This window comes from Barbus barbus (genome assembly GCF_936440315.1).
Source record: "Barbus barbus genome assembly, chromosome: 40".
Lineage (NCBI taxonomy): Eukaryota > Metazoa > Chordata > Actinopteri > Cypriniformes > Cyprinidae > Barbus > Barbus barbus.
In genome coordinates, this window is record NC_136718.1 from 4,551,563 (window position 1) to 4,569,333 (window position 17,771).

General features: G+C 37.3%; 1 protein-coding gene across 2 annotated transcripts in view; it reads left to right on the forward strand.

The window, feature by feature from the left end:
- Positions 1 to 5,788: 5,788 nt before the first annotated feature.
- Positions 5,789 to 17,771, forward strand: part of LOC306859709 (pleckstrin homology domain-containing family G member 1-like) — a 45,695-nt gene continuing 33,712 nt past the window's right edge. The window contains exon 1 of one of the 2 annotated variants that reach the window (XM_079400912.1): positions 5,789 to 5,873. Coding sequence is in view for 1 of the 2 variants with exons in the window: in XM_079400911.1 (XP_079257037.1) it covers positions 15,489 to 15,498 (10 nt within the window). In the remaining variant the exon portion in view is untranslated. Of the gene's footprint in view, positions 5,874 to 15,212; positions 15,499 to 17,771 lie in introns of those variants that run through there. The other variant, XM_079400911.1, reaches the window with a different exon arrangement.

Here is a 17,771-nt window from a genome sequence, read left to right on the forward strand (position 1 = left end):
CAACCACAATTGTTCACAATGTAGAAAAAAAATACAATTATTTGCTTACCATAGTGTGAGATTAAAAGGATTATGTAATATGAAAAAGGTGTTGAAAAAACATTCACAACTCAAAAGTCTTCCTTTTATTGAAAATGAGCTGCAAGAATGACTTTTCTGAGCATTCAAAACTTTCAAATGTCAAACATATGAGTACTTTTTTAACCGCTTATTGGATGATGAGAATCTAGGAACCCACCCATATCTAGAAACTAGGGGTGTGCAGCGGAGCCATTATTTGTATCTGTATCTGTGACAATCTCCAAATTATTTGTATCTGTATTCGAATGGATCCGGAAGTGGGTGTGGCTTAAACTGGAAGTCCGTCAAATTACGTGAAAATACCATTTTAAATGCAAATCTGTTCGATTCGTAGTTTTCGTTTAACAAATATGCCTTGTCTAACTAAAGAAATTATTTTTATTATAATTATAACTTTGCAAATATTTTCAGTTTAAAACTACAGAAAATGTTGATCAAAAAAGAAAAATAACTTTATTCTCCTTGTTTTCCAGTGAAACTGTGTACAAATTTGTCAAGAGACAAGCATCCACAATCTTAAATAAGATCACTAGTAGAAAAAAAAATTAATGGAAAGAAAGTGTTCAGTACTCATAGCAGAATGACAATAAAGCTCGCTTGAACTTTAAGTAACTTGGAGATCGTGTATTGCTGGAGTCTGTGATCATTTACGAGTATTTTATCAACAGAGCACAACAAATCATTTGGACCCTCCAAAAGCCTTGATCAAACCTCGCTTTTCTTCGTGTTGTATAATTAAATGTGATGCCATTCACAAAAAAGGCTAATGTAATGCGTTTTTACAGTTGGGTTTCGAAAAGGTTTGAAGTTAGGACCGTTTTTAGGATATTTTTGCGAGTTAAGCCCGGCTCACACTGTGCGATTTTGGCCACGATTTGGTCGTCTGAGACAAATTTTGAAAATCCTAAAAGATTCCTATAATCTGATCATCGCTGGTTTGACATGTTCACCGACAGCCGATTAATGGCCGTTGCGATCAATTTTTTCCTCCGATTAAATTCTGGCAGTGTCAGAAGATTTCAGACACTTTCCTGCAGTGTGACATCTCCTACGACGTCAAACCAAGAACCAATAGGAGCACAGAACTTGATGATGCAATTAGCGTGACAACTTCAAACCATTCATTATTTGTAAAAAACAATATATGTACAAAGTAAAGTTTAAAGTTTATTTATTAAGGGACAGGATGTTTAAACTGGAATAACAAAATTACCTTAAGTTCGCTCTGTAGAACTGGAAGTCCATAAAGTCCTCTTTTGCCCAGCCATGACTTGCTCCACACACGTCGTTTTTTTTTTTTTTAACATCAAGGCATGTAATTAATAAAACTAACGCTACACGTTGCTGTTGTTTGCTAGCTACCATTATAGCGAGAGAACGTGGGTCACGTATTGATGACGTAAAACTCCGGACAAGTCTTGAGTACGTCAGTTTTTGTCGCGTCTTGACTGTCGTACAGTCTGACATTAAGACAACTGAGATCCTACAGTCTGACATGGGGATCATGTTCGCACAGTGTGACAAGCAACAAACGCAAAAGACTATTAAAAATCGCACAGTGTGAGCCCGGCTTAGTTGATATAACTCCAGACAAAGCTCTGATTTCTGAGAGACGCGCATAGACCCCAACACGGCTATTGATTTGCGCTCATTTTATTCATATAGGCTAGTTTGCACTCATTCACTTTACACATCCAGGCCCATAGCCAGCTATGAGGTCCAGACCTCCGTAAATGTTTCATGTTCAAAAATAAAATTTGAAAACATATGAAAAATTATTTAAAATCATGTCGCTGAATAAATTGATGTGGCTGACTCGCAGCAGCTGAGTGAACGAGCTTGGCGCAAATGCCGTCTCCACTCCGCTCCGCCATGTTGCCAGATCTAGTTATTAGCGTCGCTGGACTTGTTTTAATACTAAATGTAACAGAGTTAATAAAGTAATTAGGGCATTAATAAACTGGGAAGTTGAGGTTGAGATTAGAGATTCTGTATCCTACTTGTGATTGTGCCTGCCTAATATTTTTTTCTGTTATTCGGATTAATTCGTTATTCGTTTTGAAGCCATTATCCGTGCCTTTCCGAATAAGGTATTCGGCTTCAGGCACATCCCTACTAGAAACGTCATAGAGACCTTTTGACTTGGATAAGTAAGCAACCACTTACAGTAGCAGCCACATAGTAATGCATTTAACCCCACATAGAACTTAAGCAAATGCAAAGCAACACCCTGGCAACTTGCTAAGTATCCTTTAGAAACCACATAGCAACCAGAATAAGCCACAACCTATTGTTATTTTGATTTTTGTACGGACGTCACTCAAATTTTCTTCAGAAAATATAAACATTTTGTTAACTCTATATGCACAAGCAAACTTTGAAAGAAAATCCAACCTGAAAACTCCACTGCAGTGTGCAGTGATACATACACTTTTGGCTTAGTTATATTTGGGTTGTATTTTAGAGACTGTGGTTGTAGCTTTAATACCAAACACATGGGTTCCCAATACTGGCTTACCCACACACATTTTTTATAAGTGTGTTTTAAAAACCACCATCTATTTCTGCCTTTGTGCCTAAAATGAGCTTTTTATGTGTTCTCTGTGTGCAGCTCCTGTGCGTGTGTTTTATTCAGAGTCATAATGTATAGCAGCATGGTTGTGAAGGGTTGATTTTGATAAGTCATTAGAACTAGTTTTGAGGTCATACTATCACAGTATCCATCAAGTGAGGTCTTTCCTCGATGAGGTCACATCCTGTATGCTTCCCAATCTCCAGAAATCCGGAGTGGGAAGTGGGGAGCTTCCCACTGCAATGTGAACGTGCTGTTGCGGTAGTCACCTGGCCAGCACTTATGCTCACTGCTGATTGGCTCTCAAGAGCTTTCTGATGGGTAATCACTGAGTCATTCAGTGGCCCACAGCCAATCAGGAGAACTTTGATCCCATCACAATGGTAGTAAATTTTAGATGATCTCACATTATGATGCATTTCCTGCAGATCATTTATCTGAAATGAATTGCTTGTTTGCTTTAACAAGCCAGTCACTGAAAAATGGTTGATGCTATCAGTGGTCAACAAGTCGTTTATCCTAAATAACCTAAAAGATTCCAAATGGTGGATAGCAACTTTGTGCCACCTTATATTTTGCAACATTGTGCCACCAAGATATTTTGACTAAAACACCATGTCTCAAACAGCCGTGATACGATATGATTCTAGTGACAAGCAATTCGTCTTCATGCGGTGCTGTGTAGATCGTTTGTCAATTTGAAGCAATGCATGTTGGTAGAAACCAACCACTTAAAATTGCACCAGTTACTAGCCATGTTTCCAACACAGTGTTTTTATGCGCATTGTGAAGTATCCCATCAGAATCGAGTGATGGAAATGCCAAATATGCCAATACCCTCGCTTTTTTTTGCGTTTTTTGCATTATTTATGTGTGCGAGAACACTCAATAGCTGTGATCTAAAAGCACTCGCTGAGCGAGTCCATCTCTGGCTAAGTGCAAACGCCGCTCTAATGAAACTGATGTGATCAAGTGCTTCAGTGATCACACTACTGACCATAACTCTGATATTTGGTTTTAGGAGGTATAAAGTCTTTCCAAATCAGAGGGCTCAAGTCCAAGTAAAGTCTTGAGTTATTGTTGTCAAAGCCTAAATCGAGTCAGAAGTCCTCTTTGATTGTGTCAAGTTGCAAGTAATCAAATTTATGATTTGAGTCCGAGTAAAGTCAAAATCACGTGACTCAAATCCACAACACTGTACTGTACAATTAAAAAATCTTTCATCTGGCAAATATTGCATCTAATAAATTAAATCCAATCACTAGAAACTTCCAGGCATGTGTTTTGGGGGCAGGTTGGAGCTGAACTCTGCAGGAAAAAATATGCCAATAATTAAAAATAATATCTGTTTTTTATGTGTGATTAATCACAGAAACCTGTGTGATTAAATAGTGTAATGTTATTAATCAATTTACAGCTTTAATTAGCTGCATGTTTTCCATGTGGGGTGTGCCAGACGTCAGAGTAACAGTCAGTGACCTGAATCTCACACAATCTCAAACAGTGTTGCCCCTGTGTGCCCTGTACGGGTGTATGTGAGCTTATGCCATTTTTACAAGGACATTTATTATTATTTATCTTGCATTGTATCTTTTGTCATGAATAAGGCCATAAATATGTGAGGGATGTGTGTTTTAGTAAAAACCAAAGTGTGATGGAAACACTTCAGTCTCAGGAATGGCCGCTAAACTCTACTGAGGGACTTTCCTCAAGAGTGTGAGGTGTGTGCAACACTTATCGAAACAATGCCCCTGTTTTACACCATGACATTGTTTTGGGTCTCATACAGTTTCACCGATTTCCTCTGGTGACGTTAGTGTGTTTGTGTGTGTGTGTGAGGTAAAGTTTCTTCGGTCCCACTTTATATTAGGTGGCCTTAACTACTATGTACTTACATTTAAATTAATAATTTGATACAATGCACTTATTGTATACATGTTTTTACATTGTACTTATATTTTAAAAATACCTATATAAAAAAAAAAAAAAGTCGTGACGGATTGTCAAGTATGGTGACCCATACTCGAAATTGGTGCTCTGCGTTTAACCCATCCAAGTGCACACACACAGCAGTGAGTAGTGAACAAATGCACACACACACACACACACACACACACACACACCGTGAACACACAACCGGAGCAGTGGGCAGCCATGCTGCAGCGCCCGGGGAGCAGTTGAGGGTTCGGTGCCTTGCTCAAGGGCACCTCAGTCGTGGTATTGAGGGTGGAGAGAGCGCTGTACATTCACTCCCCCCACCTACAATTCCTGCCGGCCGGGGACTCGAACCCGCAACCTTTCGATTACGAGTCCGACTCTCTAACCATTAGGCCACAACTTCCCACAGATCCTCAGATATATGTAATTACATCTGTAATTAGTTTCTGTAGTTAAATTTATAATTACACTGTTGACCCACCCCTTACACCTTAACCCACCCTTAAACCTACCCATACTACCAAACCTGTCCCTAACCTTACCCGTATCCCACCTCAATAGCAGCAAAAGTGTTTTGCAATACAATATGACCACAATAAGTACATTGTACTTATTTTTTGATGTAAGTACATAGTAGTTAAGGCCACCTAATATAAATAAAGTGTGACCGTTTCTTCATCTCCTCTGTTGACTGAAGGTCAACCAAGAGTCTGGTCCCTACAGTTACACCCTGAGTGTGTGTGTGTATTCAAAGCATTAGCTCCAGACTGAGCGCTGAGCAGAAATCCCATCTCTACGTCCATCTCAGACAGCTTTCAGATCTATTTCTGTGTGTGTAGCCTCTTTAAAGTAACCCAAAAAAAAAGTAGCCTCTTTAACTCTTAACCCCTCCGTTTCTCTCCAACTTTCTTTCTCTCAAACTCTTTCTTTTTGTTTCAGTATTTTTTTTCAATTTGCATTGCCTACAGCATTATCCGTGATCCAGTTACTGCATCCACGAAAGTGAGTGACTGTGTGTGTCTTGTGATGGTGCATCAGGAGAAAGATCCTCAGATATATGCACTCTCTCTCTCTCTTTCTGATCTCATAGAGGTGTGGACACGGTGGACGCTCAGCCTGACTTGGAGAGTTAGTCTCAGGCTGTGTGTGTGTTTGTGTGTGTCAGACAGCAAGCAAGACTGCTTGAGCCCATGGACATGGAAACATCCGAAGGATTTTATTCACAAGAGAACTGTGTGAATCACTCCAAGCGCCAGGGAACAGTGGTAAAGCTCTTTGAAAGGTGAGTTTATGGTTGTTATTCATTCATTTTACAACAGGAATTAAATTATAGTATTTTATATATTTTACATTCAACATTTAGTGACAGCAGCGAGTATTGTTTTTGATGCATGTGCATATAGATGTAGGGCATTTAGAGAGATATAGGGTACTTAGAGATACCTCTTATAACAGTTTTGCTTTCATGTTTATCAGGTTCTTGTTGTGACTGTGTTGTGCTGATATGTGTATTTATTGGAGTATTTATGGGTTTCTATGTGTATAGACTGAAACATAGTGGTATTAGTAAGCTTTAAGGTGTTATTTAGAAAGATTATATAACTCTACTGAGTTACTGAGTTTGCATGGTTGTGTGCGCTTGGATGTGCAAAAATTTGATACGTAACAAAGTGACCCGTTTGATGAACATACAGTCATTGTCAAATTATTGTTATATTTGTTGAATCTGTGATGTTTTTTAGATTATCATTTTTCTTCAGCATGCACACACACACACACACACACACAAACATCCATGTTATTCAGAGGAAGACCATTTCCACCTCCTGTTGACTGCTCACCCAGCGTGATCATCTGAGGCCAAACTTCCCTTCCTCCATCACTCACACACACACACACACACACACACACAGTGTCACTGACCCCTGAAAATTCAAGGCTGACCATAACCTACTTACTACACTGCTACCAAATGAACAAATAAATTGCCAGTTAACATTCATTCGAGTTGAAATAGTGAAATGTTGTGACTTGAGAGATGGGAAACTAGAAGAGTTCAGTATGTACATGCTGTAGAATGCAGAGTGAGTGTGTGTGTTTGTATCAGGGACAATAGCTTTCATTTATCATCAAAACTATACATCCACACAGACACAAACACACACTGATGCTACCTTACAGCAGGGCATATCCACGTCCTAGGGTTAACTTCACAGCTGGAATAACAGATCACTTTTCAAAATGCTAACACAGTGTCATGCATGCAAATCTACAACAAATGTAACTTGTATTTGCCCATATAGTGCATTGTGTAAGCAGAGTGTTTACCCTCTCTCCCTGTCTTTCTGTCCTTCTTTGAGAAGGAGTGCGAGAGTGAGGGACGCACTTGTTTATTAACGATTTTCTTTTGTGTGGGCCGTCCCGCCCCTCACATCCCAGGGCCTGCCACCGAACCTGTTGTCATAACAACAGCTGTCTTTCTGGCAACCCTCACCCCAGCCCTCTGTACTGTGTGTGTTTTTTTTACTTTGAAATGGTTTGGGGTAAAAAAAAAATCATTTCCAGAATTTAGCAAAATTGGATTAATAAATAACAGTAACTGTTTAATGTAGCTGTAATATAACCCTAATCCCAACCCTTAACCATTGATTGGAATGTTATTTCAATAAACAAATTCATGAATTGTTAGTGAGTGCTGTACAGTGATGCAGACAGTAATTGATGAACAGATGTAGGTATATATTTCACAGTCATAATCTGGGACTGCAGCTATTTGATTTATAAAATAATAATGATATTACTTTGCAATCAGGTTTAGCTGGTTAACTTTACTTCACTAGGTATCATGAACTAACAATTTACAACATTTTAACAGCATTAATGAACTGTAGATTAATGTTAGTTTATAAATATAATACTGTTTTGTGTTAATTCATGGCCATTCAAAATAAAGTAATATTAATTGGAAATGTTTAAAAATCTCTTATGTCACAAAGACTGAATTTATTTGACCAAAAATACAGTAAAAACAGTAATATTGTGAAATATTACTCACAATAACTGTAATGTATGTTAAAATGTAATTTATTCCTGTGATCAAAGCTGAATTTTTAGCATCATTACTTCAGTCTTCAGTGTCACGTGATCCTTCAGATATCAATTATGCTGATTTGCTACTTAAGAAACATTTATTGTTATTTAATCAAAACATTTGTGCATTTTGATGATTCTTTGATTAACAGAAAGTTCAAAATAACAGCATTTATTTAAAGTCAGTGGCTATTTGCACTAACTATAAATAGTGATAGATGTTATTTACAGTAAGTCCAAGTAGCATATTTTCTTAGCCATAGATACTATTTACAGTAAGTGAATATAGCAGTATTTTTTAACAATATGCTATTTACACTAAGTGAAAATAGCTATGGATTCTATTTGCACTATGTTAAAATAGCAAGATTTTCTGCTATTTATACTACTTATTGCAAATATTGGCAATTATCTGCACCTGTCATGGTGCACACACGAGCAAGATACAGGAACACGCAGATGAGGAGTAAACTCAAGATAACAGTCTTTAATAAATCCAAACAAGGCAGGGCAAGGCAAGACAAGGCAAGGCAAGGCCGACACAGACAGGAACACCGGGGAGTAACGAGTAGACCAGACCAGACGACACGAAACTGAACAGGCAGGAACTTAAATACACCGACTAATTACACAAACAAAGCTGGAACAGAATTAACTAATAATCACATTAAACAAGGACAGGAAACAAACCAAATAAGGAAACATGAGGCGGGAACACATGACACGCACGATAGCGTAAATTATAGTTTTAATTCAAATTAGGCTATTAAATGGATGCCACCTTATTGGGACAATAAAGCCCTCCCTACACCTACCCTAACCCTACCCGGTACTTTATTTAAATATTTTTAAATATTTCCTTCATTTTTATTGACAATAAATGCCTGTCCGATGTGATATGGGATTTGAAAAGGAAGAAAAAAGTTGGGTTCAAACTCAGGTCAATCGCGTCAAAAAGCATGTGTTGTACCAGCTAAGCCACTGAAAGTAATGTTAAACAATTGTCTTTTTGCATTGTTGACTAACCCAATCACACGTTGGTGGGCGGAGTTAGTGTAAATAGCCTTTGCCAACAAGGCGGGATATTTGCACTTAGTGTAAATAGACACTCTGTTATTGGCAATAGAAATCTTTTGAAACATTATTAATGTTTATACTCTCACTTTTGAACAATTTAATGCATCCTTGTTGAATTAAAGTGTTTAAAAAGTATTGAACTGTAGTGTATGTAAAAATCAACATTAACTTAATATGTATGTATGTATGTATGTGTATATATATAAATAATTCATTGCATTTCACAAACTGAGCCTTATTGTAATGCTTCATCAAATTAATACATTTCCGTTTTATAACACTTACAGCATAATCTGAAAAAAAAACAAAGTTTTGTGTTTCTGTGTGTTCTCTGCTCATTCAGTATATCTAGAGTAGTGCTGTCATTTCCTCCTCTGTGGTGTAACATTAGCTTTGGTAAAGTACAATATGCAGAGAGTATATGTAAACGTGACCCTGGACCACAAAACCAGTCATAAGGGTCAATTTTTTGATATTGAGATTTATACATCATCTGAAAGCTGAATAAATAAGCTTTCCATTGATGTATGGTTTGTTAAATGATCCTAAATTTGACCCGAAGACGTGGTAAACGTGGAGGCATTGCTGTTCGACTAAAAGCTGGAATGGTTATTTCTACCTGCTGCTCTACACGGACTGCGTGTGATGTACCTCTCCGCTGCCGTTGGATTCGGCCGATCATCCCCAGCTCCGTCGATTCGACTACGTTTTGTCTGCTTCCTCGGATTCGCCAGGACAGAGTGCACCCTCAGTTTCTGCGTCCGCTTAACAGGGGATCTCAAAAAGAGAACGATCCACCGCTGCTCAGGATGGCATTGCTCTCTGTTAAATAAGACTTTTATTTTACATGACTATTTCATTTCACGGAGTCTGGATTTTCTGATTATGACCGAAACATGGACAAAAGAAGGGGACTTAAGTCCTTTCTCCGAACTTGTTCCTCAAAACTGTTCATTTTTTAACACTTCGCGATCTTCTGGTCGTGGGAGAGGTTTGGCTGTTGTTTTCAAAAAATCTTTCTACGGCCGCATTATTCCGTCTGATGTCTATAAGAGTTTTGAGGCTCAATTGTCTCTAATGGACTTGGCAAATCCAGTTCTGTGTGTTGTTATTTACCGACCCCCTCAGTTTAATAATGCTTTTCTGAGTGAGTTTGCTGATTTTTTGGGAAATGTATTAACTATGTACGATAACATTTTACTGCTTGGTGATTTTAATATTCACATTTGTTGTCCCGGTAAACCACTATCTAAGGATTTCTGTAATCTTATGGATTCCTTTAGTTTTACCCAATGGGTGCAAAGTCCCACGCACATCAAAGGTCACATTTTGGACCTGGTATTCTCCCATGGTTTTTCCATTATGGACATGGAGATCAGAGACTCAGGATTCTCTGATCACAAATCTCTGACTTTCACCACTGCCCTTCCTCGTGGATCTAGTACTTCCTCTGCTACTGCCCGCTGGGTTCGATAATTTTCCCCTACGGCTTCCGAGGATTTTGCTACTGCTTATAAGGCAGTTGAGGATTTGTCAGCCACAAATTGGTCTGTAGAAAATTTTGACACTAATACTTATTTTAATCTTTTTAATAACACCTGCTTGAATATTGTTAACGATATTGCTCCTCTGAAGATTAAGCGCTCTATCAAAAAATCTGCTCCTTAGTTCAATGACTCTATTTGCTCACTTCGACGAAACTTTAGAGGAGCAGAACGCAAATGGCGTAAGGACAGGCTGCAAGTGTCCTTTGACATTCTAAGGGAGTCCTTTTCTATTTTTCAGAAAGCTGTCAAGTCTGCAAAAATCTAATTTCTTTCTGGGATTATTTCTGAAAATCACCATAGACCAAGAGTTTTATTCTCAACTATTGATGCTGTTTTAAATCCAACTGTTGATGTTTTCCCTGATGTGTCTGATTCCTTATGCGAAAACTTTGCGGCCTTTTTTGTCGAGAAGATAACAAGGTCAAGACCTCAATCATCGGCTGCTCCTCATATTTCCCATGAAATAACCGGGTGCTCTTCTACTTGGAGCATGTTTAGTTCTATTTCCCTGCAAACCTGTAAAGACATTATAATTAATCTGAAACCTACGTTTTGTCCGTATGACAGTATCCCGTCACACTTTTTTAAGCAAATTGTCGATACTATAGGGCCTGATCTCCTGTTATTTATCAATATGTGTCTGAGTACTGGCTGACTGCCTAAAACATGCTTCCGTAACTCCTCTTTTGAAGAAACCAAATCTTGCTGTATCTGATTTAGGTAATTTTAGACCAATCTCGAATCTCCCTTTTATCTCAAAAATCTCGGAAAAGGTTGTATTCACTCAACTACACTCTTTTCTGGATTCTAACTCATTACATGATAATTTTCAGTCTGGATTTAGAAAACTACACAGTACTGAATCTGCTTTACTGAAAGTTACTAATGACATTATGCTGGCTACAGATAACAGGAGTGCTGTTGCTCTGGTCCTTTTAGATCTCAGCTCAGCATTTGACATGGTTGATCATTCTACTCTTATCTCCCGTCTGGAAAATCTTTTAGGCTTTCATGGTACCGTTCTGAATTGGATCCGGTCTTTTTTAACTAATAGGACGTTCTCTGTTTGTATGGGAAAATACACTTCCTCAATTGCTCATCTTTCTTGTGGTGTCCCGCAGGGATCTATTCTTGCACCAACATTATTCTCTCTATACTTACTGCCATTGGGTTCCATCTTTTCCAAATTTGGAGTTTTATTTCACCTATACGCTGACGATACCCAATTATACATCCCTTTTAAACATAATGATTCAAGGTACATAGAGGTTTTGCTAGCCTGTTTTCATGAAGTGAAAACTTGGCTTTCACAAAATTTCTTAGCCTTAAATGAGAATAAAACTGAGGTTATACTGTTTGGTCCAAGTGATTCCTATTACCTTGGTGATTTGGACCTTGGCTACTTAAACTCTTATGTTACTCCTTGTGCAAAAAAATCTAGGTGTCTTGTTTGATTCAGGTCTTAAGTTTGACAAACAAATTAATTCTGTGGTTAAATCCTGTTTTTATCATTTAAGACGTCTTGCAAAAGTCAAACCTGTTCTTTCTATAAAGAACTTTGAAATAGTCATCCATGCATTCGTCACCTCGCGCCTCGATTACTGCAACTCTCTCTATTATGGAGCAAATCAATCATCTATCAGTCGTCTTCAAATGGTACAAAATGCTGCAGCTAGGTTGCTGACTGGCAGTAGAAAATTTGATCATATTTCACCCATTTTAACCTCTTTGCATTGGCTTCCAGTATTTTTTTTTTAAATCACTACATGGCTTAGCACCAACGTATCTTTCTGACATTTTAAAGTATCACAATCCTTCTAGGTCACTCAGATCAGACAGCCTTGGATTGCTCTCTGTTTGTAGATCTAGGTTGAAACATCAAGGAGACCGAGCTTTTGCGACAGTAGGTCCTAAACTCTGGAATAGCCTACCGGTTTCAATCCGAATGGAGTCATCGCTTTCTTTATTTAAGTTAAAACTTAAGACTCATCTTTTTAGTGTGGGTTTTTAATTTACTATCTTAGTGTCTTTGTTTTGCTATTTGTGATATTGTAAATTGTACCTTTATTTGATGACTATGATCTGTACAGCACTTTGGTCAACCCTGGGTTGTTTTTAAATGTGCTTTATAAATAAAAAATGAATGAATGAATGAATGAATGAAGGTGATTTATGAGGACACTGCCTATGTCCCCGTAATTCAAAAGGCTTAAAAAACATACTAAATGGTGTTTTTTTGAAAATCTAAAAATGCACAAAGTCTCCTGTGAGGGCTAAGTTTAGGTGTAGGGTTGGTGTAGGGCAATAGCACACACCGTTTGTTCAGTATAAAAACCATTACGCCTATGGAGAGTCTCCATAAACCACAAAAACCAACGTGTGTGTGTGTGTGTGTGATGAGCTGTATGCTGGAGCTGAAAGGTGGGTTTAAATTTGGGTCACTGGATATGAATAGCCTGCCGATTGAGGATCGTCAAAATAGTTACTGAGTGTGTGTGTGTGCATGCACACATTACACTAATGCTCATTAAAAGGTATTATCATTTTTACAGTTGCTTATATTGTGTAAAAAGCTTCTTTTTTTTAGGTGTTCAGAGGGTGTGTGCGTTTAAGGCGTGTTAGAGTCACTTGTACTAGCATGTACCTCTGTCTCTTTCTGAATGTGTCCAAGGAGAATGTATCTTTTCAACTCAATGAAATTCTGAATCAGCTCAAAGCCACAAATCTGTTTACTTCACACTTACTAATTACCCAGTGAAATACTGAACATTACTCAATCTTTGATTAACTGTCCACAGTGGGTGACCACAGACGTCTGAATGATGCATTAGATAAGTACAGGCAATGATGTGATGCTGATGTTTGCTATTTTGTTGGCATGAAAGCTCATTGATGCCTTTATTTCATTGCTCACTCATCACTTATGTCAATTTAAATGTTTGCTGTGTTTATTGGTTTGCTGTTAGATAATCCTATACATGTATACAAAAAAAAAGCTAATTGGACAAAATGTATTTATAAATATATGATGTAAATTGTAAATAAAAAAATAAATAAAAAATAATAAATCTAATTCAAATATATTCTGTTAAAATGATCAAATATATTACATATAATTACAGTATAAGACTAATTATAAAATTATTATATGAAAATGTTTTTAAGAAGTGCCCAATGTTTATATGAAGAAATATAGGTAATTAAACCTTATCAAAAAATATTTGTAGTTCTGTCATGAAACTCTAGCTGGTGCAGACTGATACTGTAGCTCCTTAAAACAATCTTGGTTCATGGTTCATTACCCGTAGCAGAGCTGTACAGGAGAAGCTGGAGGATTTCTGACAGCAAAGAAACCCTCCACCTCCCCAGCTCCACCTGTATAGGTCTGCTACTGTTTACAATAGGTCTGATAAATAGCATTTCATATATACTATTTGTGTGGCAGCAGTATGTCTTACATGCTCACTGCAGTTTGTCTGTGGATGTATTGGCAGAAGCTGTTTACTCATTCTGCCAAGACCAAACACAGTCAAACACGTCATATTTATTACCATGATAAACTATTCTGAGAGCGGTCATGATAGAAATTATTATTTTTTAATTGCTGAGTAAAAATAAATAAATAAATATTTTGCGGTTAGTTAATTAGCAGGTTGATTTATTTATTTTTTTGCTCAATCTTATGAATAGTTAATTCACTAAATCATTTCGATTTAATTTAGATCATTTCACAAAATCACGAGATCATTTACCTGCACATTAGTTAGTTAGTTAATAGTTAGTGTGTGTTTATGTGTGCGTCTGTGTGTTTATTCTTATGTTTTATGTTTATATTTATTTATTTATTTGAAAGACAGCCATGATATCTAATGTAATATCTAGATAATTGATAATTGGGGCAGTCTTTATGTGGGGTTGTTCTCCGCTATTGATCAGACCTGAACCCCTGCTACTGTTTCAGTGTGTGTGTGTGTGTGTGTGTGTGTGTGTGTGTGTGTGTGTGTGTGTGAGAGAGAGAGAGAGAGAGAGTGAACTGTGAACCTGCTGACTAATGCAAGTTAGTTCTCAACTTGCTATCATTTTCTCTCTTTCTTTCTCATTCCAGGGCTCTATTCCAAAACCTAGGTAGACAACATTTTAAGCTATAGGTGTGATCCTGTTGTGAAATTATAACACAATTATTATTCAGTCTAAGAGGCTTTCTTTTGCCACGTAACCTTTATAGAGAAGACAATGCCAGACAATGAACTGCAACCAAGAATATACTTAAATGTGAACCTAATGTAATGTTTTGAGACACTTATTGCACGTTAATTATAGCTGAATGCTTGTTTTGACCCACTCTGACTTGATCACATTTTTATATGTCCTTTAATTAATTGTATTGTTTTTGAAATATGGTTAAAGTGTACAGTACTGTTGAATTTACTGATGATAAACTGAATTATATTTTAAATGTTGTTTCCACTGAAACTTGAATGTCATATATTTAAATGTTTGTAATTACACATTTGTAATAATGAAGCTGCAATTAAATACATTTCATATATATATATATATATATATATATATATATATATATATATATATATATATATATATATATATATATATATAAACTTCCAAATATAATTCCCCAAATTTGTCTCAAGACAGTCAGAATCAAACGGTGTCAAAGCTTCAGTGTTGAAGTTTTGTTGTGCCAAAATAGAAATACTTAAAATAAGTCACATGACAAAAAAGAAGGGAGTAAATGAATAAACACTGTAAGACAAACATGCAAAAAAATTCCCCAGGAGTTCACAGGAATTCAAGAGAGAGAGAGAGAGAGAGAGAGAGTCATTCTGTGGAAGTCTGAGGGAGGAGCCACAGGGAGGGAGATTTGGGAAGAGAATCTAGAAGTGCTCAATGTGTGAGTGACAGGCAGACCGTCAGGACCGTTGTGGTGCGGCTCAGAGCTCATGAGTGTGTGAACCGAGGATTTACTGAATGTGTGTGTGTGTGCAGATACCCGCAGTATCACTCACACAGACGGCCCTATCCTGTGTGTCTCAGGGAGAATGTAAAGTGAATTGAAGGATTAGAGGAGTGTGTTGTGTGTGTGTGTGTGTGTGTGTGTGTGTGTGTGTGGCACTGGTCTGGAATACTAAGTGGATATGTGATCAAATCTGGATCGAGCTGCAATGCCTACGGGTAAGGGATCACACTTGCATGCAGCATATAAACAGAAAACAAGTCTTTGTTGTTACTGTTATTTTGTTAGTATGTTTTATTGTACTTTTGTGTGCACTTGGTTTCTTTAGATATGTTGGTCATGTGTTTTATATGTGCAGAATCTTTATGATTATATGTCTTTATGGCTTCTAAATTCATATCCTGTGAATGTGTGACAAAATATGAACACTTCTTTGATGATGTCTGAGCTGCTGTGTTTAAACTGCCCGAGTCCTGCCGTTAGGGCACTCTCTGTTTAACTAAATGTCTGTATGTGTGTGTGTGTGTGTGTGTGTGTGTTGGCAAGTTGTGAACTGAGAGTATTTATTTGGCTTGGTTTGTGCTGGTGGGCTCTTGTACCAAACAGAAGTCCTCTACACAACCTCAACTGACTGAAATGTTTATAAGTGCATACATATATGTGTGTGGGTTGGTTAACTTAGCTATAGTTTTGGCACAAAATTGCCTCCAGACATTACGCAGAGCTGACAAAACCTTTATTTGAAGACACTGTCAAAGGTAAATGTGATTCATAAATAAAGTAAATATTAAATAGTTATTTTAAAGGTAGATGTGTGTGTTGCCGTGAGCATGTGTTTGATGGGATTTTACATGTATGTGAAGGGTATTACACTGATTTGTAAATAAAACAGATTACTGGAATATGTTAATTTGGTAACACTTTATTTTAGGATCTCTTAACTTGTTGCTTATTAGCATGCATATTACTAGCTTATTATTCATTATTAGCCATTTATTAGTAGTAATTAAGCACATATTAATGCCTTATTCTACATCCCTAATCCTACCCGATACCTAAACCTAACAACTACCTTACTAACTATTAATAAGCAGCAAATTAGGAATTTATTGAGGGAAAAGACAAGTGTTCCCTATTCTAAAGTGTTACCGTTAATACTATTTCAGTCAATTTTCATGTTTAATGCAGTGTTACTTGTGAAATTTATTAGCATTTTCTGAGTGAAAATTGTTTCAAAGTCATCATCTACTTTTTTTTCAGTGTAGATGTAATGAGTAAGGGTATGTTTCGGTTATTTTGTCGTTGTGAGGAACCCTTTCGCTCTCCCCCACCCCTGACCTAAATTAGTCCCCCATGGGTTGAGGGTTGAGGGGGGATAATAACAGTTTAGAGTCTGCTTTAGATAATACCAGCACCCCCTCAGGACATCTGTCCCTAAAGTAATACACCCCCCGGGACGCAACCCAGCTGGAGAGAGCGAGAAAGAGTTTGAAGCGTGTGTTTGAAAGATGGCATGGTGAAAACCTGTTAGAATTACTTGTTTCAAAAGTTCAAAAACAGTCATCCTAGCAGGTTTTACCCTGGCTTATCCCTTATTAGAAATTGTATTTTAAAAGTACTTTACACCTTTGTACCTTATTTACCCCTAAAATGTTCAATATAGTACATTTTTTGAATCACATTTATCACATTTTAATCTAACAGTGTACTTTTTCCTCAAATTAGGAGGTTGCCGAAGCCTATTCATTTGCATTCTTTGAGCATTTGTGTTCTGGGGTTATAAATGCATGCCATATATAAATGTCAGGTTTAGGTTTCCCTGAAGCAAATCCGTCTCAGTGAAATCTAATCTGTGGGTAGCACTGGGGCAGTGGGTCACGGGTGGACATTCACCCCGTATGTGTGTGTGTGTGTGTTAGTATGTTCATTCATGCAGATTAAGTCCCTTTGTCACATCCTATTCTTTAAATGCATTCAGTCCTCTAAGGGAACTTCTTACCAACCTGTCAGTAATTTGGTTGTTATAAATGTGTAATTATCACATTGTCTTAAATGTGTATGTTATATTATACAAGGGATGTGAAAAAACTTGTTCATGTTAATGGCATCACGCTGCTGCTGTCTGGGAATAGAAGCACATCAATAAATATCCCGATCCTCCAGACAGGGCAAACATAGTTCAGATGTCATACCGGACAGCACCGCTTTGCAGATGACTGCAAAGATCATCAGACAAAGTCTGATATATGGTCATCCATCCATCAAGAGTGTGAATGGGTCTGTCCTTCTCCTGTACGGAATAGGATTTGTGGTTGATGCGTTGATATTTAAGATTTTCCTTGGAGTGCAGTCAGACCGTTTTGTCTTTTGCAGTTCTTTGATGTGTTATAGAAGATAGAGGGATTGTCTACAAGTAAAACATATGGAAAAATAATTATCTTTCTCTTCAGTGTGCATCTGCACTCTCAAAAAATAAAAGTGCTTCAAATGG